The sequence below is a fragment of the Poecile atricapillus genome, chromosome 22 (genome assembly GCF_030490865.1).
Source record: "Poecile atricapillus isolate bPoeAtr1 chromosome 22, bPoeAtr1.hap1, whole genome shotgun sequence".
NCBI lineage: Eukaryota > Metazoa > Chordata > Aves > Passeriformes > Paridae > Poecile > Poecile atricapillus.
This window is the reverse complement of record NC_081270.1, coordinates 716,907-738,976: the sequence shown is the minus strand read 5'-3', so window position 1 is coordinate 738,976 and position 22,070 is coordinate 716,907. Positions and strand designations below refer to the sequence as shown.

The window sequence follows — 22,070 nt, the reverse complement described above, 5'->3', positions numbered from 1 at the left end:
CTTCAATACAAGACCATTAAAAAAACTTTTTTATAAGGGGCAGCACCAAGGAGCTGCTTGTGAGAAGCAGTTCTCGATGCTTTTTCTTGCTGCCAGTATAGCCATGGCCACTCTGGATGACATTCTGAAAAAAACATCATTCTGCCTAGTTATGTTGTGGCTGGCAAAAAGAGTGGTGTGAAGTAGAAATAGTATAAAGTTTCAAATTACTATGCACTTAATTCTAAGTGGAGAAACCGAGACTTTAACCTTCCTGAAGGAGGTTTGGGAAGATGCTCGCCAGTTGAATTGACTTCAAGGAATAGAAGCTTTTATTCTGCTAATGCATTGCTCCTTGGTAGACAATTATAGTCCTGTACCTCAGAGCTTGGCCTGATTAAACAAAAAATTGTGTGTTGACCCACCAATGTCAGGTATTTCTATTTTAAGGTTATTGATTTTTAAAAAGTACAAAAGGAAAAGCTCTAAAGATCTTGTTTGTTAAACATATTCTGGTTTGCTCTTCTGAAGCCTTTCTTCCTGTCTCTGCCTACCAGCAGGGCAAAGCCATTACTGTAGTTACACAATGAGCTGGTGCATCACCTACAGATTGTTCCACTGGGGTGTTTATTATTTATGATGGTGCATAAATTAGAGAGCATTAGAGAGAACTTCATTTGACTCTCAGATCCCAAGCTGGTTTTCAAGTTTTGGCATTTGGATGGAAAGGAAGCATAACCCAGTTCTGCAGCTGTGAGGAGCAGTTAGAGGATGTAAACAAACTCAATAACCACGGGGGCTTGTTATGCTGTTTGCATTCATTCTTTAGTGTTGCAGAATTCTGGAAATTGATGCAGACATTAGTACTAGGTAATAAAAGTGAGCAGCTGTACCTTAGATTAATAGATGTCCCTCATCTGTATTTGAATTCCTGTCTTCCTTTTGTCTAGATCCCCTTAGCACTGTGGCTGTGAGGTTTAGTGAGTGATGGTGTAGGAGGTTCCATGGACGTGTAACCACGCTGTGTTTGTTTTGCAGGATCAGCAGCAGGCCCGGCAGTCGCAGCTGGCTCAGGATGAGCGCGTGTCCCGTTCATATCTTGCCCTGGCAACAGAAACTGTTGATATGTTCCATATCCTTACCAAGCAGGTCCAAAAGCCTTTTCTCAGACCTGTAAGTCCTGCTCAGATTTAAGCTGGTTCCCTGCTTCTCTAACATCTCTGGATAATAACCTGGAAATGTTTGGTAGCACTTAGTCTCCTTTCTCCTCCCCATTCTCCAACTCATTAAAATCTAATTGCTGTTGATGTTATTTGATGATGAGAGCATTACCTGAGTCACTGACATGGTGTGATCCTCCCAGACAGAAACTGTTTGCATGACATTTTTTAATGGCAAACATGCACAAAGAACAGACGCTTCCTGCAAGCCTACCAAATGAAAATTTTATTAGTTAATAAATCCTAATCTTGCTGTGTGCAACTCTAGCAATAATCTTCTTTATCACTGCCTTCACACAGTGATCTGTGTTTTACTTTGCTTTTGTAGGAACTTGGACCACGGCTGGCTGCTATGTTGAACTTTAACTTACAGCAACTGTGTGGCCCCAAGTGCCGTGACCTGAAAGTTGAAAACCCAGAGAAATACGGGTTTGAACCAAAGAAGCTGTTGGACCAACTGACTGACATTTATCTGCAGCTGGATTGTGCTCGCTTTGCTAAAGCAATTGCTGATGATCAGGTGAGCTCCAGAAGGATGAAGGAAAAGGGCAATAGCTCTGTGGACAGGCAGGACTTTGCAGAACGTTCTAGAAACATCTCATCTTGCTTGTGTGCTGCCAGCCAGTTTGCCTTCCATCCCTGCAGTTTGTTTTCTTTCAGCAGATCATCTCTGTTCATATTCTGTCTGCTCTTTGTAGATGGGTGTTCCCAGTGCTTTGCAAACCTGTAAACATACATAAATATCCATAGCACTTCACACACATAGGAAATTTCCTGAGCATGCTGTGCTTCTTGCCTACAGCCTCATTGTAAATTAGCAGAAATAATTTGTTCCTTTGCAAGTGGGAGATCTGAGGCAGCGTTTTGACTCCTTCCCCCTTCCTCATCGAAACAGGCAGAGCTGGGACCGAGCCTCCTTCAACAAATCAAAGTTCATTCTCTAGATTAACAGTTTCCAAATTGTATTCCCTCTGCAATCACTTTATTAAATGGCTGTGTAATAAACTGACAAAGCACAGCACATATGAGCTGATTAACGACACCTTTGAACTCCTCGTGGTAATATTCAGAGCAAGATAAGCTATTGCTCAGCTCTGTGTTCTTGTGAAGTTGTTCTTGTAAACTACTGAGTCACATCTGTCCATGGCCATGGCTTATAATACAAACTTCTTAAAGTGTAGAGGGGAAGACACAGCAGCCACTTGAGATCCTAGTGGTTTCCAGCACATGAAGCTGTTTGCATGTCTAGTGAAGCAGCAGTATTGGGGTAGCTCAACACTGTTTTTGTGTAGTTATTTAAGTTCTGATAATTGCAGATAATACCAGTAACTCATCTGAAACAGACCTTATGTGTTTGCTTGTGTATAATGAATATTTTTATGCTGTTCAGTATTGATGAAAGTGAGAATGTTATCCATCATTCATCCGTGCCAGCCATAGCAAATGCACAGACTGATGTAGGGATTCAAAAGAAAGAAGCCTGCGGGTGTGAGAACTGGCAAAAAGCTTAATTAACAAAGTGGCCCTTCATCCAGAGGGAGTGGGGGGAGTGACCAGTCTCTTGGAAACTGTCAGTGACAGGAAAGAAACACCAAGGAAATGTGTGGTTGGTTAATGGCTGCTGGTAGTGGGAGAAAAAACAAAACAAACAAAAAGTTGCTTGATCATGGTGGGATCTCTGTAAAGCATTTTGAGGGATGTCCCATTTGTAAATCCCAGCACGCAGGAGAGGGAATCTGCAAACGTTTATAGAGCCCTGGGCACGTTGCCATGGCTCTGTTCCCTGTGAGGAGGAGGAAGGCGTTTGGGTGGGCACGGTGTGTCCTGTGTGCTGAAAGGCATTGCTTGCTGCAGCGTGGTGCAGATGAAAGAAGTGGGGCTGTGTTGAACACTTTAAAAATCCCAAGGGAAATAGAAATCTGTGAGACTTAGTGTGTTTTGTTTTGTCATATCATTCAGCCTTGCACTGTAAAGCAAATAACACTTTTTATTAAAAGGTTTATGTCAAAACATGACATTGTGAACTTGAAGGAAAATGGTGTCTCTGTAAAACACAGACAGCTACAAAAGTCCTTCCCTAACTTTATTTTTCATGTGAAAGTAATGCTTGCTTCAGTTTCATTTGGTCTCTCTGGATATTCCTTCTGCACCAGGTGGCAAATTTCCAGCATTCACTCTCTCTGGGCAGTCTTACTATTTTTGCAACATCGTGGGGTGGGTTTTTTGTTAGTTTTTGTTTGGATTAGAAGAAAGAATCGCTCCTTTCCCAGTTCTGCCTTGCATATTATCAGAGAAGTTAAGAAATAATAAAAAAAAATTAAAAACTCATTTTATGCTATGTTTTCAGCCAAGACTTGTGAGAACAAGAATACAGACAGGAGAATGGTGAGACAGATGTTTTGTCTAAGAACAGTTCTAATAATTATAGTCAGCTTCTCTGAGCACCTTCCTCATTTTCTTTAGGTGATGTTGCCTTTTTCTTTTTTGGTCCTTAATAGTTCTACAGTGGTGATGATTGGTAAAAAAAATCCTAAGTCTACCCCAATGCTGACATTTTGATGCTAGATGAATGCTACCTACATGCTGTTTGCTTTGATGTAAGGTTGAGGTTTCATTGATCCCTCCTTCTGCCGTTTTGAAAATGCATTAAATATCTTTACTATTTTTATGGCATGTAGGGATACTGCAACTCAGCAAAGTTGTCTTTTTATGCTTTGCCTGTAGAGGTCCTACAGTAAAGAGCTCTTTGAGGAGGTTATCTCCAAGATGAGGAAGGCTGGAATCAAGTCTACCATAGCAATAGAGAAATTCAAACTGCTGGCAGAGAAAGTGGAGGAAATTGTTGCCAAGAACGCCCGTGCAGAGATTGATTACAGCGATGCTCCGGATGAATTCAGAGGCAAGTGGATCTAGGAGAGAGGGATTTGGTTTGTTACATTGATTTCATATGTTAATGGAAACTATTTATTGTTCATGTAGCCTTGCATCTTGCTCTATTTCAGTGATGTAGTTAAGTAAACACAGAGCTAAGAGTTCCTTTAGTTTTCCCTGGGGTTGTACTGTCCAGTCCCAGCCACACTTTGCTTACATGTACCTGAAAACAGTAACACCCCCAAGTGAAAACGGGGTGACAATAGTGAATGCTTAGTCCCAGGTCAGAAAGGGGAAAGTGCTATAAAGATTTATGTCCATTTAACCTTTTTCTGTAACTTCAGCAGTGTGCTGGGGACCCTGAGCACTGGTTCTGCACTCTGGGCTTATGGGCAGGTAGAATCCGTAGCTGTTTCCTCCCTTTGATCAGGAGACCCTTGTGCCCCCAGATCCCCTGATGGACACTCTGATGACCGACCCCGTGCGCCTGCCCTCGGGAACCATCATGGACAGGTCCATCATCCTGAGGCACCTGCTCAACTCCTCCACTGATCCTTTCAACCGGCAGACGCTGACAGAAAACATGCTGGAACCAGGTGCCGTGGGGTGTGGGCTGGGGACAGGTCTGTGATTTCACAGCACAGTGCTGAGGCCTCTGCTTTCCCTTTTTCTGGGGGGAAAAACCCTCACACCCTTTTGTAACTACTGGGCTGAAAACCATTATGGTATATAAATGAGAAATAGCTATTGGTCACGAGGGACTTGTTTATAGTACAATTACCAAGTAATTTAATTCTTTTTTCTCTCTCTCTTTTTTTTTTTTTTTTTTTTTAACCTTCCCAGTGCCAGAACTTAAAGAACAAATCCAAGCCTGGATGAGAGACAAGCAGAATGACCATTAAAATTCCCTTGCAGTGCAGGCCACCACCAATGGGCAGAGCAGGGCGGGGGCTGTTGTGGCAGGAGTGGAGCAGCCACCCCTGGGAGCTGTTGGTGGGAGTGGCAGCTCACGGCTCACGCAGGAGGCACCGCCAGCGTGTGGACCAGGAGAAAAGCAGCTCCATCCTTGTACATATATTTAAGTGATAACGATGGTCAATAACACGGAGGACAAGCTAGGAAGTTACTTATGTTACAAAACTGTCCTTCAATATGTCACATTTTGGAGTTTTTACAGCTGAATTATTTTAGCAAAGACGAATGGATCAGGGCAGCATCCCTTCAACCTTGTTTTTTACCGCCAGATATCCGTTAATTTGATTGTGGTTAGAACCTTGGACATTTTGCTGCTAAAGTAACTTTTTTCTCTTTCCCTTTCTTTCTTTCTGTTCCACCCATCAAACCTGCACTGCTGTCTTTTTCTTTTGTAATGCAAAAAATACAAACCCTGTGAAAATCAAAATCATTCCCCTGCCCTTAAAAGAACATATTTTGTGCGATAACTGTGCCTGCAACAAAGTGTTCATCTTGGGATGGTATTTTTATATTACACATATTTGCCTATTTGATTTTTAATTGGTGTTAGACACAAGGATAATTTCAAAAAAGCGAAGACTTCACACCTGGATTTTAATTTCCTTTCCTTGAGATGTCCCTTTCCTTTATGTTGATCAAGATGCTCTGGTACTTGTGAAAAGCCTTGAGATAAAAATACGTTAAAACAGCTGCCATGAATGAGATGCTTGGGAATACCAGGATTTCAGTGACTTTAAAAAAAATAAAATACATTCTTTCAATGCTGCAGATCTATGCTAACTGACAGTTCTGAGCCATTGGAGCTTGTCCACAGAGAGCAGATACTTTTATCCTTGGAGGCTGCAGTTTGGGGCAGGGGTCATTTTTTATGTTGCATACCAATTTGTATCCATGGCTTGGCCTTACCAAAGCAGAAAGGGTGCAGGAAATGTAGAATTACGTTTTTAAAAAAAAATATAAAAAAATATTCACAAACATTTTTATATTACTGCCCCCTGCATATGATACTTGAATTTCCTTTTTAAAAAGGATTTGAAACCACAGTGTTTTAAAATTAAGTTGGAAAAAAAAGGTTGTTTTTCTTTTATTTGTTTTTCGCCATGTCTTCTGTTCAATTCCTGACTCTCTTGAACTACAATAAATGATACACACTCGCACAGAATGTTTCCTTGGTCTTTCTTGTAAGAGTGGCAGTGAAAATATAAAAAGTACAAATGATTGGGTGTCTTTGTTCTGGTTTGCTGGTGGTGAGTTAGGATCTGGAGATAAGTTAGTGAATGATGTGGAAAACTTCTGTGCACACAGATATCAGTAATACTTTAAACTCAAGAATGTGCCAAGCAGGTGCTGCTGAGCACCTCTTCATAGCTCCGTAACAGCTGGTGACAGCTCCAGGGGGAGTTTTGGTGAGGTTGTATAGAATCCAGCATTGACCTTCTAGGTGTGCAAATAACTCTAAATTATAAAATGTCAAGGTACTGTTGTGGGCTGGTTTTTTCATTTGTTTGTGGGTTTTTTAGCGGTGCTTCCTCTTACAGCATGAATGTCTATTTCTTTTCTCCAAGGATGGGAGAAGATTCCAAAGCTGCTTCTGCATCGACTGCTGCAACAGAGAATTTTGTTTGTTGGTTTTATAGTTGTAACCTTCTCTGCTTCCACAAATTCAAATCCCTCTCTTCTTCCTTCTTCCACAAGTCCCAGATCAAAGCCTGCTGTGCTTTCAGCTGCAGGCTGCCGGTCAAGCAGCCAAACCCAGCACGGATTGGGGCGTGTTGTGCTGAGCTCTGCATTTTCTTCTTTAGTGAAGAGATAATTTCTCTCTCTGTAAACTCTTACATGTTCAACTGTCCCCTCGTTATTGAGGATGATTGCATGAAATCTCTATGAACATTCCAGGGTTCACATTCTTTGATGAAAGACAACAGTTCAGTAGTGAATGTGGTTTTACTGGAGGATGATTAAACTATGGCTTTACATTGGTTTTTTTCCTGCAAGTCAGTATTGTCTATTGCTTCTATGACAGACTATAAAATGATTTTAAAATGAAAATTCTATAGTTTGGGGTTTTGCCAGGAGGAAATAGAAATATTTATGTTTGGGGTCGGATGTTTTAATTAACACAATGCCCTTCACAATCTGAATTTATATTTATTCTTCCATTGTGTCAGACCCTGACCTGAGGAATATAAATAGCAAAGTGCATTACTGAAATGTTTTGTCTAATTATGGCATACATCTATCATTTGAAAACATGTCAATGCAGATATTGCACAAGACACAAAGGCTTGACATAAGTGGCCAAAACAATTTTATCTGGACAGCCTGTGTCAAGTATTTCAAAGGTGTGGGCCCAGACAAGTGTTCTCCCAAATTCTGCATTTGTGAGCAGAATAATGAAATGTATTTTAATACAAGCTAGTGACAGTGCTATTCTATTGGGTCTGGCCACAAACGTGTATCAACCCCCCCTGACCTTCAGTGGACTGGGGACATTTGAGTGACTGAAAAGCAAAGCTGAAGCTGGATTAAAAATCAGTCTCCCACAAAAGGACATTGGTTGTGTGACAATTCTTAGTTTAGTTAATTAAATGCTACCTGCAGTTTTTGGTGATTTCCTTTCCCCTCACTAAATTTACCTTTTCCAATCTAACTGTACCCTCACTGCAATACAGAGACTTTATATTTGAGATCACAGAAACTGTCAGTGGAGGGATTTACGTTTGACACGTCCCTGTGTGTGCAGAATGGAAATGTCTGAGCAGGGAATGGTTTACCCCAGCACTGGATATCTCATCCTGCCGTTACAAAGTGAGCTTTCCTTGGAATTTATCGTGTGTCACTGCTCTCTCCTTGTCCTGCAGCTCTAGAGACGAGAAATTCCTGGGGCAAGCGCTGATGCTGTAGCAATACAATTCAGGACAATTGATTCTATTGTATCACAATTGATACTTATGTAATGGCCCAATTTCCATCTCTGGCAGCTGTTCCGTGCTGGCATGGAGGACAGCTAATGCAGGATGTCAGTCAGAGCCCCAGGAGTGCTGCAGGGGTGTCACTGTGCCCTCCCTGCATTCCCCTGCTTCGGGCCTGGACCCCTCTGATTGCAGCAACCAATTTCCTCTCTGCTAGCAAATGCAAGAAATAGAAATGCAAGAATTATTCATGACTTTACCGTTTCCCACCCTGGCACTCGGCATCCTCCGGCTGTTCCCAGGTTTTTTCAAGGCTCTGTGAGCAGGGGCAGGATGAAGAGGAGCTGCTCTTGTGAGCACTCCCCAAACTTGGGCATTGTGCTGATGCAGGAGCTGCTGTTCCTAGGAGACACCACACAAACTTTGCTCAAGTCCAATTAATCACGGTGTCTATTGCCATGGGGGGTTACAGCATGCACCCAGTTTGCCCGAGGTTCTGAAACTGGTTTGGGTTTTTTTGAAGCATTCTTGCCTTTTTACTTTCAGAGAATAGCTGACCTAATTCTCCACAGACCTAGGTGGGAGTTAGCATGGTTACACCACCCTACAACCACCCTTAAATCATCTGTCCCATCAACAGGAAGTATTCCAAGTTCAAACAATGGTATTTTCTGGGACATAGGAAAGGCATCTCTTTTTGATTTGTTGTTCCTGTGGCAGTATTTCTCTAAGCCTCCTGTTCAGCCACGTATTGTTGGGCTTCTGCATTTGTTACCATAGCTGCAGATGAGACTGGCAATGGGAAATAGTCACCTTTCACCAAACAAAGTAAAAAATAACTCATTCTGCCAAAAATCTGAACCTTAAGGGGAACAGAAAGGACACGGCGGAGACGAACATAGCTGAGAGCCAGGAGGCTGCCAACAGAAATAAACCTTGTTCTGAAACTGGAAATCTCAGGTTCTGAATGTTCTCAGCACCTCAATCCATGTTGTACATGATGGTGTATGCAATATATGTAATTAAGGCGTTTCATGTAACATGATTTTCTTCAAAGTGCTTAAACACGAGCCAGTTTCTAACAGCAGAAATTACCAAATTACTAATAAGGAGGAACTTAAAGCCACAAAAATAAAATTTTACTATGAGAATATGCGTTAAATTATTGAAAGTATGAGAGTTAATCGACTAAATTTAATACATTATGAGGTTTAATAATACATTATGCGGTCAAAAATATGACTCGGGCTGCGCAAGAAAGGTTTTGAAGGGAGGGAGGGAGGATTCCTAATCCCACCCCCTTAGGCCTGGTTTAGGATCCGAGTGCCAGGGGATCGGGGATCCGGGATCCGGGATCGGGGATCGGGGATCGGGATCCGGGATCCGGGATCCGGGATTCGCGGTGAGCCCGGAGCGGGAGCAGCGCCCGCGGGTCCCGCCCCTTCCCCGCGCGGGGGGCGGGGCCACGGCTGCAGCTTCCCATTGGCTCCGAGGGCGCAGGCGTGATTTGCATCGCGGGTTCTGATTGGCTGGAGCTGGCGAGGCCCCGCCTCCCCGCGCCGGCGCGGCGCAGGGCTCGGTTCTCAGGGCGGTGCCGCTGCGGCCGGGAACCGCCAGGGGGCGCTGGCGGCGCAGCCGGCTGTGATTGACAGGGCGGGGGCGGGCTCACGCGGGCTCCGCGCCGCGCCATTGGCTGACTGTGCGGAGGGGGCGGGGCGGCGCGCGGCGATTGGCGGAGCTGGGGCGCTCCCCCCGCGGGGCGGGCGCGCGCTCCGGCAGTGCGGGAGCGGCGCTGGGGCGAGCGCGGCGCCCGTTCCTCCCGGCGCGGCCTCGCTCTCCTCCCTCCCCTTTCTCCCCTCCCTCGCCCTTCCCGCTCCATTCCCGGCGGCGGGGGGGGTCTCCCGGCCTCGCTGGAGGCGGCGATGGGGATGGCCGGGTTTTTCTCGCTGCGCTGCCGCGCCGGCTGCTGACCCCGCAGCGCCCGCGTCCCGCGGCCAGCCCGCGCCAGGTGAGGGGGCTGCGCTGAGGGGCCGCTGCGCCAGCAGGGCCCGGAGCGGGGCGGGGGTGGGTGGGTGATGCCGTAATGCGGAGGGGGAGGCGGCGATGCCGCCGTGCGCGTCTCTGGGGCCCCGCGGAGGGCTGAGGCCGGGAGCGGGGGCGGACGGACGGACGGACGGACGGACGGATGGATGGATGGATGCATAGCACTGGATATCCTGGAGCTGTCAGGGCAGCGGCGCAAGGGCGTGGGGCCGCGCTCGGCCTTGCCATCTGCCCGATGCCATCTCCTCGTCCCCCGGGACGCTTCCCTCCCTCCCTCCCATCGCTTCCCTCTCTCCCTCCCATCGCTTCCCTTTCTTCCCTTCCCTTCCTCTCCTTTTTCCCCCGGCGGCCGCTCCCCGCTTTCCCGAGGCCTCGCTCCGCGCCCTTGTCGCTGCTGGCGGCCGGGCCGGTGCGGCGGGCGCCGCTCGGGAGGGGCGCGGGGCTCTCGGCGGGCCGGGCCCGCCATGTTGGGAGGATGAGGCGGCAATCCCGGAGCCCGGGCGGGGGGCGGCGGGGCCGGGCCTGGCGCTCCGGGGCCTCGCCGGAACGGGGGCAGCGCCTGCGGCGCTGGAGAATTCGCCAGAAGCAGATGATGAATTTCTGTCTGCATTCCGGAGTGCAGATGCGTTCGTAGCAGATTCTGCGTTCTGAAGGATATCTCTCTTTGCTTCCAGATCCTTTTTAGCTCGGTTCTTTTTGCTGTTGCACAATCCAGTGTTGGTAAATAGCCATGTGTGCATGTGATCGGGTTTCTGTGCCTCGCCAAGTTCTGCAGCGCTGCTCGATCTGGCAGCTGCACCTGGTCCAGATATAACAGAGCGTGTGCGAGTTCAGCTGAGGGATCGCACTGGCAGCGCTGCCCGAGCTTCGTGCGGCACCTGGAACTGCCTCTGCTGGGGGCTCAGAGACCCCCACTGCCCCAAACAGCTGCTCTGCCACTTCCCGTGCTCTAATCTCTGCCCTTGTTTTATTTCTTCAGAGCTCGTGCACTGATGCAGTTACAAACCACTTTTTTGTGTTTGGCACATTCTTTGATATGCAGATATAATACAGTTATCTGGTATATGACTGGTTATCTTAAATAAAAGTGATTCTTCTTTATTTGTGGTGAGTTTGAGTGGGTTTTTTGAATGCAGAGATATAGATTTTGAACATTGTTTTGTAACCACTTCGAGCTTGCTGCAGACTTCTCTGCTTCTATAAATAATAATTTGAATCTAAATCCCTGCTCTGTTGTAACTTTACTTAAATAAATAGCAATGTGTTTGTATTTTGACATTGCATAAAAACTGGTTTGCCAAAACTTTCAAATACATCCAAGTATTCAAGTCTTAATGTTTATTCAAATATTTTTGTGAAAGCCCAGATCTAGTTGAGCCTGTGAAGGGTGATTCATCAACCCAACTGGGTTTGTCAGCTTGAATACCAATAAACAGACAAGATATTTAGATGATTTTTTTAATGACACACCTTAATATTAAAATCTCACTGTGTGACTTACAGGATGGGTATCTTTAGTTTCAAATAGGTGTAAAACTGGAATGTAGCATTTGCTTTTTGCTGATGAAACTCTCTGAACAACTCGACTGTCCTCTAGCACCTGTTTTGGAGCCAGTGGTAGATTACCTCAAGGCTCAGTTCCCTTCTTGGTTCCTGGCTGGGTTCATGCAGACTGAATGTTAAAAGAGACACAGCGAGTAGGATCCTTCCAAGACACTGGGGACATGATTCATTCTAGCATGAATGGCAGCCTTCTAAGCCTATAATGAACATTCAAAAAAAGTGTCTTTTATGAATATTATTTGTCTAAATCTGTACCACAGACTGTATTGTATATTTTGATTTTCTCTTTTTCAAGTTATGTTTCCACACTGTAGTCAGCATTTTGTGGTAGGAAGTGGTACTGCTGGTAAATGTGAACCCTGAAAAACCAGTTGCAGTTTATTATCTGTAATGCTGTGTAACTTGGGGCTTATTTTGCCTTGTTTTACCATTCTGTGTGAGGAGGGCAATGCTGCCTTTATAAATTATTATGACCAGTTAACGTTACTGGTAAATGGAAAAACCTCTCAAAACTCCAACAGCTTAAATGTATGGAAAGCTTGGCAAATTATGTTGGTTTTGGTTAATTTTCTTATTAATGAAAATTAAAACTTGTATAGTGAATTGATACTCAAAACATCTGAAATCCATCTGCAAATACCAGTAGGTGTTTTGCTAACTTTAGCTATGAAAAATAGCAGAGTTGAGAACAAAAGAGATTTCAAATTATACCAAATTTAATTTCCCGTCAGCACAAAATTTAGGGTTGGGAAAAATTGGTAGCTGCAGAAGTCCAGCAGTTACATTTTTGTGTTGCAGGTGATTTTGTGATCTGATCTGTGAGAGTCTCTTCACAGTTGTGTTTCAAACAAGTCTGTCATTTAGCTAGTGCATATGGAGTCTCTGGAGGTGTGATTTTCATGCTTTCTTATTGTGAATATGACGTTTAGAGGTACTTGAGAACATATATATGGATATATATTTTAAAGTAGATGATTCCTTCATCCCACTCTGTTTGCCAGCTTCCCAGATATATCTGCAGAAATTAATGCAGTGTTCTGAGAGGTGTTTTTATGAAAACATCAGAAAAAAATTCTTTGTGGGACTCCACAGTAAGAAGGGAAAACAAACCCCCTACATTTCATAAACAATGTTTTAAGAAGACGTTGGCAGAGTAGGTTGTGTCACTGTGAGCTTGACAGATTATTAAATAGTGTTTGATAAAGAGGAGGCTGTGTGGCCATGTGGCCATTGCTGTGTGGAACAGCAATCTTAGGGTCAGTTGTACCTTAGGTGTGGGTTGTGTCTCGTCACTTGGCTCTCAGCTGAGGGCTCAGGTTCTGGTGCCAGGGGCCTGCTGGGGAGGGAGAGCCAAAATCCAGGCTGGGTTCTTTGGGGGAAGCAGTTTTTAAGGAAACTGTGTGTTTGATACTTTGTTCCACACAAAGGCACTGCTGGGCAGGAGGGAGTGAAGCAGTCCCAAGAGCAACCCAGAGCATCAGGTGAATTCGTTCCCAGTACTTCCCTGCTCTATGCTACGTTCCAGATTTTAGTGAAGCTTCTTAAAATTCCTCACTAACCCCGAGCTGGTGGTGTGGCTGTTTCATTAATCATTACTCAACCACTTTGCTGTACCAGTGACATTGAGTTTCAGTTGGCTTGCCCTTAAAGACATTCTTCAAGTCTGATGAGATACCTCAGGTACCTGCAAAAGTAAGAAATGCTTTAAATTGCTTCTACTTGGGGGAGTAATTTAATTTCTGCCTTTACCATGTGATGGCATTAATGAAGTATTGCAGTTTTATTAAAGACTTCTTGTACTGTGGGAAAATGTGTCATAACCTGAATTAAGCATGTATAAGTACTTTTACCAAGTGTGGAACTTAACTTTAGAGCTAAAATGCTTCTGCTTTAGAGCTGCTAGTAAGTTTTGCACTTCTGTGATCACAGGCCTGAAATGAGCATTTCACTGGATATGTGGTGTGTTGATAACCAGGGAAGATGTCAGGATTTCTGGGTGCATGGTTGAGCAGAGTTGAGTTCTGCCCAGGGTAAGTCAGGTTCCAGATAGAAATGACTGCATTGAGTCAGGCCAAGGATTAATCCAGCTCTGAATCCTCTCTTCAGCAGTGGCCATAGCAGATATTTAGGATATGAGGATAAATCAAACAGAAATAATATTTTCTCACTCTAGTCACACAGGTTCTGTGTGTCTATGCAATGGAAGCTTTCCTAGCCAAAGGTAGGAGCTTTTTAGTAGGATTTAGTCTTTGAGTATTATTGCTTTTTGAGGCTGTTAGACTTCAGTACTGACCATCTCCTGTGGCAGTAAATTTAACTTCTCAGTTGGAGAACAGCTGAAAACCTTTCTTCTAATGGAAAAGGCTGGTTGACATCAATACAAACAAACCAATCTTTGTAACCCTGCATTCCAACACTGTCTCAGACATGCCTTGAAGTTTGGATAGTGGGTGTCAGGGATAGTTTCCTGCAACAAAAGTGCTCCATCATTTAGATGTGGTAGGATTTGAACAAGTCTTTTGATGATGGAGATGAATTTAATGGTGGACATTTACCTGAACATAGATAGTAATATTTACCCTGAAGGCAATAATTCTCGATTCTTCTTCTTCCTTACAGCATGTCCTTTAATCAGTAGATATGTAGTAAGTAGTTGATGAGTTATTTCCTTTGAGAGGAGGACTTTCCCAGGACTGCAAGGGGTTCTTTAAGGGTGCAGCCTTTTCTCTGGAGTCATTTGTATTGAAAGTCAGTGAGCTGTGGCCCATGACACTTGAGCTGGTTTTAATATTACTGCTGAAGCATTGTGGCAGCAAGGATTGGCCATGCAGGAACCTGGATATGGGGTATATGGTCATTGCCTCATGATGAAATTTAAGTAGCTGTGTCTTTACTGCTAAAATTATCTTTGTTAGGTTAAGCCTAACACATGTTGTAACCAGATATTTATTTTGGTATTGGCATCCATACTTTCTGGAAGAAAACCAAGTAATGAAAACAAATATTTGTACACTTCAAAAGAACTGCTTCAGGTGACAGAAACTTTTGAATAGGGAGACAGTGAACAGGTACTGAGAAGTGTATTTCCAGTTCTGGCTTTGAAGTGGCACCTTTTGGGGGGAAGGGTGGTGATCTGCAAAGCAGAAATTGAATTTATGAAGTAACTTTGAACCTTCCTAATTTTATCAACATCTTGAATACAATAGCTGTAAATAACTAAATGATGTTTTTCTCCTTAGAAAACACCAACAAGAAGGATAACTTGAAAGGCTCTTGATCACTTTGAATTCCTTGACTGTACTACAAGCAGCCAGGATGTCGGGGGCTTCCGTGAAGGTGGCTGTTCGGGTGCGGCCTTTCAATTCCCGAGAAACCAGCAAAGAGTCCAAATGCATCATCCAGATGCAAGGCAATTCAACCAGTAAGTTTATTTTAATCTAGTAAGGGAGTCTTTCTTTTGTTCCCAAACTTCCTACTTAAATATTTTCTTCTGTCAGACTGAGAACTGTGTACATTATATCACGTAGAATTAATCTTTTAGTTATTCTGCTTTTCTGAGGCTGTCATTACCTCTGAATGTGACTAAATACTAAGTATCTTGATTTTTATGCAGTTGTTTATGGTGTTTGCTTCTGCTGATCTGAAAATTCTACAGAAAAATTGGAGTACCAAAATGAAAACCTTTTTGTGAACTTCAGTGTTTGGGAATGTCATGTGGGTAGACACATGCAGGGATAAATTGCAGACCCTCACATGATAATTGCAGGGGTTTAAGTCCTGCTTGGATCTGGTGCTTTATTTCTGCAGAATGTGCTTTTGGTTAAGAACATAATTTGGGTGAGAAAGCTGAGATGAAAAGGGTATCAAGTTTGATGCTTTTCCAGAGCAGGTGTCTGAATGACAGCAAAATAACAGACATAAAATCATCTTCTTCTCTAACCAATTAGAAGTGTTAAGCTTCCTATATAATTGTTGTGGGTGTAATTTGGAGAATGCTGTTCTGTGGGAAACTGTGTGTGGGCACACCTTGTTTGGTTGTTGGGTTGGTTGTTTTTCGTAGCTGAGGTCAAGGCAGTATTGACAGCATCTGAGGGAGTGTCGTTCCTCATGTGCAGAACAAGAGCCCTGCCCATAAACTGCTCTTCTTGGGGCAGTTTTTCATTCTTAGGTAATCAAGTAGAGCCGTCTTGTCTGCAGCTGTAGGAAGCGACACTCCAAGAGCTCTGAGTTATTTCTCTGTGTGATTACTTGAGTGTTTGCTCATGCCTGTTAACACAAAGGAGGTTTCATACAGGCCTCTCCCTTGCTTTTTTTTGCTGAGGTTGTACGTCAGCTTGCTTGTGCTTCTGCAATAGAATTTAAGTCACGGTTGTGGTCAAACTATGTAGTATTTATGGTTTCATTGGAAAAGAGGTGTCAAGAGAGCTTGTTTTTTAGTGTGGAAAGTTCTTATCTTCAGACCTTATGGGCAGTACTACACAAATAAACTTTTTTGGGGTTGGATTTCAAAATTTCCGTTTAAGGTAGGGATGGGAGGGGTTTGGAGTAATCTCATATGGAACAGGTGCTTTTGTGCCATCACTGGGCCCCCGTGTAGAGTGGGGGAGCTGCAGACTTCATTGGAGGACATTTGTTATGGAAATGCCACCAAGCTCTGGGCTCCAGCAGCACCACTGGGTACCTCTGTAAAGCTTTTCTTGCTGGAATTTTAGATGCTTAAGGTGTTTGAATCGCAGGAGCCTGTGGAAGCACCTCGTTTGTGGCACAGCAACAAGGGGGAGCACTCAGTGTCCTGCAGTTTGTTTGGCTGAGTTGGAGCTGTGGCCAGACTCTGGTTCTGTTTCTGAACGCTGGAGCTGCACGACAGTGACACATTTCCAAGAAGCTGCATCAGCTTTCAAAGGGAGAAAAATACTTCAGCTTTATCTAATTGGAAATGTCTCTACAGAAATTACTTCTTTTGCTGTATTTTATACTCTGAAATGTTCTAATCTGCAGCCTTTTATTTGAGTGCTGTGGCTCGGATCAAGCTGGGTGATGTGACAGATGGTCAGGTTTAAGTCATCGGGGCCATTACAGGCTGTGGAAAGGAATCATCAGTTGCAGTGGTTAAACATTGTTACAATCAGTGGGATATTTTTTCCCTGTGTTTCCCTCTTAGAGGAGAAATACAAGAAAGGAATGGACAGAGGAGTAGCTTGAACAAAAGAGGATTGTATAATAAAGGATATGAATAAGGCATTGTTTGGCGGGGAAAAAACCAGCAGAAATATTTTTGCTAAAGAATCTTCCTAACCAAGTTGTGTGACACAATTTCCAGCTGAAATTCTTCAGGTGGGCTGCTTTTGGGCTGCGTGTTAGATTGTGGGGGCATAAGTGCCGTTCTTCCAAAGACTCTTTCATTTTCATGTTGCTCAGTGTTTTGCAGCCCCAGTTACATTATTGAACTTCTCATTATTAAGGTCTGAACTTGCTGACTAAAAGCTGAGCACATAAAGTGAAATTAGTGTATCTGAGACTCATATCTGATGCAGCAATTTGAAAATAAAGGAAATTAAGTAGTAATTCTAGACTGAGGAGTTCCTGCTTCACACCTACAAATGTGCCAGTGAAGTGATCAAGGTTTAGATATCTTGCCTCTGAGAAGGTTATTTTTTCATTTATGCACTGATCAAGTTGACAGGAGGCAAACCTGAGAGGATGTGATACACTGAGTAGTGACTATTTTAAGCCTCCAAGACAGTTTAAGTTCCCTTATCTTGGAATTAAAGCCTAATGGGCTGTCGTGATACTGGATTGATGAGACGTTGTGAAGTCTGATAGCTAAGAAAGGATTTTGACAGTTACTTGAACTTTAAATTCTGTATGTATTGATTGACTGAGCTATTCTGCAAATCCTTTGTGAGTCCTGCGTTTAAACTTTGTCAAAGTCTGAATTTCATAAATGTATTGGCAGACGCTACTGCATTACAGTGCAACTGAGGCAAAGTGCTCAGGATTATGTTAAAAACCGTAAAAAGATACAGATAATTAAATGTATGACTGGTATACTTTATTAATAAATAATTTTAGATGAATGTGTGAGAAAAGGAGTGTTTTTTGACATACATAATGAAGTAGGTTCTTGAAGTCAGAATGCCACCAGGGTTGTTGCCTGACATGCTGCTTTTGTTCGGCAGTTTTTATGTGAATTTGGCTGTTTACAGCTTTGGGGATTGCCTGTCATTCACAGGGTGCTTGCCAGCAAAGCAAAACGTCCCTCTGGGTTAGAAAGCTTATGCTCAATTTTGTTACACAGTTCTTTGCTTTAGAAGCAAAACAGCATAATTTGCTTCTGCACTCCTACAGAATTGACTTGTTATCCTATCTGGCTTTAATGTCATTTCCTTCTAGGAGATCAAGATTCATAGTAGGTCTCTGTCTTTATGATTTCTCACTGTTTAAAAAATGACAGTGCAGCTGAATACAGTTTTAGGTATCTTAATCTCTGAAAAAGAGAATTCGTAGTAAGATCTTTAACCCATAATGTTAAGGACCCTGTGAGTAATTGGGACTTCTGTTTTTCTGCTGGAAGGATGCAAAATATGGAAATTTTAAAATCAGTACTTGAAACATATTATTTGTCTTGTTTGTTTGGGTGGGTTTTTTTTTGTCTGCTCTGCTATTTTGCATCTTGCACTTAAATTGTCAGTCTTTATGTCTTAAATACACATTTCCAAACTGAGATTCTGCAGTTGAGCTGAAGTCGTGTGTGCTGACTGCTTTAAGGGGCTGGAATTTGGTGGAAGGCCAGTGCTGCTCTCATCATATCTATTTGCAGATGGGATCCATTTGAATGATACTGCCAGAAGTTCTTCAGTGGACATGGGAGAAGTGGGGGTAGGGGTAATGGAGGAATCTTAGGACAAGTTATAAGGTGTAAAATTCTGTTCTTTAAGTTTACTTGGGAATGCAAAATACTTCCCAAAGGAAAGGTAATGTCACCATCAAATTAGTAATTAAGAAACTCCATCAAAACAGTAACTGAATGGGATTAATTTCAGAAAAGGCCATCTTTTAAAATAATTGTCACTTAGAAGTCATCCTAAGAAACATGAGCTTTGTTTTCAAAAGCACCTGCTAAGCAAGTGAATTCAGTTGGCCAAAATGATGTTTTCATTTGGAGTTCCTTTCTGAAGGGTATATTATTTAAATTACTGAATAGGTGGCTTATCATGACCAAACTCACAAGTGGATTTGAAATTAATAATTAAAGCATAGATCGTGTTTTTCAGCATATCCTGACTGAATATGTTTTGTCTTTAATTCCTGCTTTTTCCAATTTTTGTTCAGAAAGGTTTACACCAATGCATCTTGCCCACAATGTATTAATTACTTATTCCTGTCCAGTTAATTAATGAATGTTTCGTTGTGAGTGGGAAAAAGATAGTGCAGTGTAATACATGAAAGCTGAGCTATAGATCTACGAGTGTTTTGTGTGTCAGTAGTTCTTGTGCTCATTCTAGTATGGGCTTTTCAAATGTAACAAATATAAACAAGGTTGGCAGCTGCTGCCCTGGGTTATTGAGCTGAAAAAAGAAGCTGTTCTGTGCCTAAGGACTCCCCAAGTGTTGTGCTTTTTCTGGTTTGGCTTTTGTTTATTTGAGGGATTTTTTTGTTTTGGTTTGATTTTTTGGTTGATTTGTTTGGTTTGAGGTTTTTTTTGTGGAAATGATTTGATAATCTGGCCTGCAAGTAAATAATGCATAAATAAAAACAAATGAAATTGAAGCAGAGGTTCAAACTAGTAGATACAAGACAGCATTTAAATACTAATCACTAGCAAAGAGCCCAGCAGGCTTATTCTTTTAAAAATCTAAATGCATGTGTAAAAAACAAAACAAATGAAAAAGGGAAATAAGGAAGTACCCTACTTGGAATGTGTCTGTTGCAATTAATTGTGCACTAGATGAATGAAAATAGGGTTTAGCACCTTGTATGTGCAAGTGACAGAGTGAAGCAAAGTTCTCAAACTCTAGTTCATCTGTGATTTCTGTGTGTTTTGTTTTGAAATGACAGAAATGGTTTGTCAGAAATGACACCAGTGGAAGGGTGCACTTGCACAGTCCAGGTTGTCTTGGAAGGGCTGAGTGCACCTGGATCCTCAGGTCAGCACTGGAAATTACGTGTTGGGATTTTAAACCAGCAGTAGTCTCTGTGTTTCAGTAATGCTGGCAGGTTCTTATGTGGCTGCTGAAGGTATTGGATGTTTAATAAAAATAGGCCTAGTGGAGTGGTCCCATCTGCCAGCAACAATAGTCCCAGCTGCTGCTGCAGACATATGGCTGTCAGCTTCTCATCCAGGCATCCTTGGCATCAGAAAACCTTGGTAAGACATTCTGGAGTTAATTTGTAGGGGCTGTAGGGAAAAAAAACAGTGTATTTCTTCTAATGGTTGTTCTGTTGTTTGAGGTTTTTTTCTCCCTAAGGTGTATAAACTTCAGTTCTAGACTTACATGTTTAAATAAAAAACAAACAAAACAAACAAAAAAACAAACAAAAAAAATTAATACAGAAACATTTAATTTTAATTTCTGTTTTCTTTTGTTTTTTTCCTTTACTTTTTTTTTTCTTCTAAGGTGTGTACTGCTTTATGCAGTTGTTCTGGGGCAAATTAAAAATGATTGGGAAAGCAGGACTGAACTTAAAAGGCTTTTGATTTATTGCATGTTTGTCTAAATTGGTGGTACTTGAAATATAATACAAAAGTCAAAACTATTGAGAGATTCATAGAGTATGGTAACATCACCAATAATTCAGCCATCTCTTTCATTGGTATAGTTTTGACTCACAAGCTGTCTTATGAAAATAATTTTAGATATCTCAAAAAAATAAGTATATTCCCTTTCTGATGTCTTGTGCCTGCCATAAAGCCTTGGTTCTTAAAGCATACAGCTTGGTTTTCTTGTTTGTTTGTTTGTTTTTCCAAGTGTTTCTAATGATTTCTATTTGTATTTTGCATGATGAGGTTGTCTTGGGAAAATAAACAGCATTGCAGGAATGTCACTTCACCCCTACCCTGATTTTTCTGGTCCGTAAATCCTTGTTAGTGGTGCAAGCTAAATGAATGCTTGTCCAGTATGATAATACTGCACTGCATTCGTGGTGGGTGTGTTATCAAAACAGGCTGTTTGTGGGGAGATAAATGGTGTCACATGGAGGATGCCTGAATGCTCTTGTGGTTGAGGTTTGAAAGACAAATCAAAGAGGTCACAATAGCAGAGGTTACCCACACTCTTCTGATGACTGCCCTGTTACCAATATATGCATTAGAGTTCCCTGTGTTTTGCAGCACTGGGGATTTCTGTGTCCACAAGTCTCTCTTAGTCACTGTCTCTGAATGCCCTGCAGTATTTACAGCTCATATGTTTTGCTACAAGCCTGGAATATTTTTTGGAGAAGAAGTAAATATGTGGATTTTTTGGGTGCTTGATTTTCTTTCTAAAGCCTTTCTCACGATTAAATAAAAATAGCTTGAAGTGTTAATTCTGCACTGTTAAAAAAATTTAGAAGGTGACTTTGAGGAGTGGGGGAAGTTGAGTATGTAATGATCTTTAAATGCTAGAGATGCAAATGCAGGTTCTGGAGTGAGACTGTGGGATGATGACTAGGGTGCTCCAGCTGACGTTAAATGCAGTTAGACTACATTGTGTATAGTTACTATGGAACTATAGCAGAGAGGAATTACTAATGAACCCTGAACAGTTCGTCAGTGGTGATTCTCCACGTGAAATGCTTCCCCTTCAGAATTAGTGCCCACCGACATAGAACTAGGCCTCTAGAGGTGATTCTTTTTATCAAATGCTTAAATAAACTGCCACCTTTCAGTATGCAAGTAGAAGTAAAGAGAATGCAAATTGTTAATAGGAACTACCTTAAGAATTGGATATTTTCATTCACTACACAGATTCTTCCAGGGACGTCCACTATTAAGAACTGACCAAACTGACTTAATTACTGGCCTGAAATCCCTAAGACCTGACTCCCCAGGATTCCAGTGCTACGTGCTGTTCTCTTAATGTATTGCTGGCATGTGTCTGAAGGTGAAGATGCTCTTAGGAGAGGCCATTGGCTCTTGGTGATGTCAAGTCAGAGGAGCAGGTGAAGGGAGGTCCTGTTTTACCTGTCTTGAGGCAGAAAGCAGAGCCCCGAGTTCAGCTGGAGCTGTCAGCCAGCCCCACACACAGACCTGACCCAATGCCTCGGCACTAGGACGTTCCCAGGTAATCCGTTGACAGTGCAAGTTTGGGAATGGTTTTGGGTCAGCTTTTCAGCCAGGGAGACCAGTCTGGTTCGGCTGGCTCCTGCCTGCTGCAGAGCCTGCTGGCGTGCTGTTCTCCAAGAACACCAGCTGGAGAGCTGGTATTTATAGCTCCTGGATCTAAGAGCAGCTGAGGATGAGAGCGGCTTTCCAGCAGCTTCTGTGAGCGTTGGCATTGCTCTGGTGCTGCTGAGCCTGACTCCCTCC

At 42.8% G+C, this 22,070-nt stretch overlaps 3 protein-coding genes across 18 annotated transcripts in view; 2 read left to right on the top strand and 1 right to left on the bottom strand.

Annotated features, from left to right (window-relative positions):
- The window catches only part of UBE4B (ubiquitination factor E4B), a 36,984-nt gene extending 30,762 nt beyond the window's left edge, over positions 1–6,222 (top strand). For 3 of the 4 annotated variants that reach the window (XM_058854955.1, XM_058854954.1, XM_058854957.1), the window contains 5 exons: positions 1,018–1,152; positions 1,528–1,719; positions 3,924–4,098; positions 4,520–4,666; positions 4,914–6,222. In XM_058854955.1, the coding sequence (XP_058710938.1) occupies positions 1,018–1,152; positions 1,528–1,719; positions 3,924–4,098; positions 4,520–4,666; positions 4,914–4,972 (708 nt within the window). In that variant the 3' untranslated portion in view covers positions 4,973–6,222. The remainder of the gene's footprint in view (positions 1–1,017; positions 1,153–1,527; positions 1,720–3,923; positions 4,099–4,519; positions 4,667–4,913) is intronic. The other variant, XM_058854956.1, reaches the window with a different exon arrangement.
- Positions 6,223–9,269: 3,047 nt separating this feature from the next.
- LOC131587507 (proline-rich protein 2-like) lies at positions 9,270–10,160 on the bottom strand. Its single transcript, XM_058855442.1, has one exon. The coding sequence runs from the start codon at positions 10,158–10,160 to the stop codon at positions 9,270–9,272; it is 891 nt and encodes a 296-aa protein (XP_058711425.1).
- Positions 9,737–22,070, top strand: part of KIF1B (kinesin family member 1B) — an 83,842-nt gene continuing 71,508 nt past the window's right edge. For 6 of the 13 annotated variants that reach the window (XM_058854911.1, XM_058854910.1, XM_058854909.1 and 3 more), the window contains exons 1-2: positions 9,738–9,965; positions 14,803–14,984. In XM_058854911.1, the coding sequence (XP_058710894.1) occupies positions 14,879–14,984 (106 nt within the window). In that variant the 5' untranslated portion in view covers positions 9,738–9,965; positions 14,803–14,878. Of the gene's footprint in view, positions 9,966–13,492; positions 13,594–14,802; positions 14,985–22,070 lie in introns of those variants that run through there. The other 7 variants (XM_058854904.1, XM_058854903.1, XM_058854901.1 and 4 more) reach the window with 4 other exon arrangements.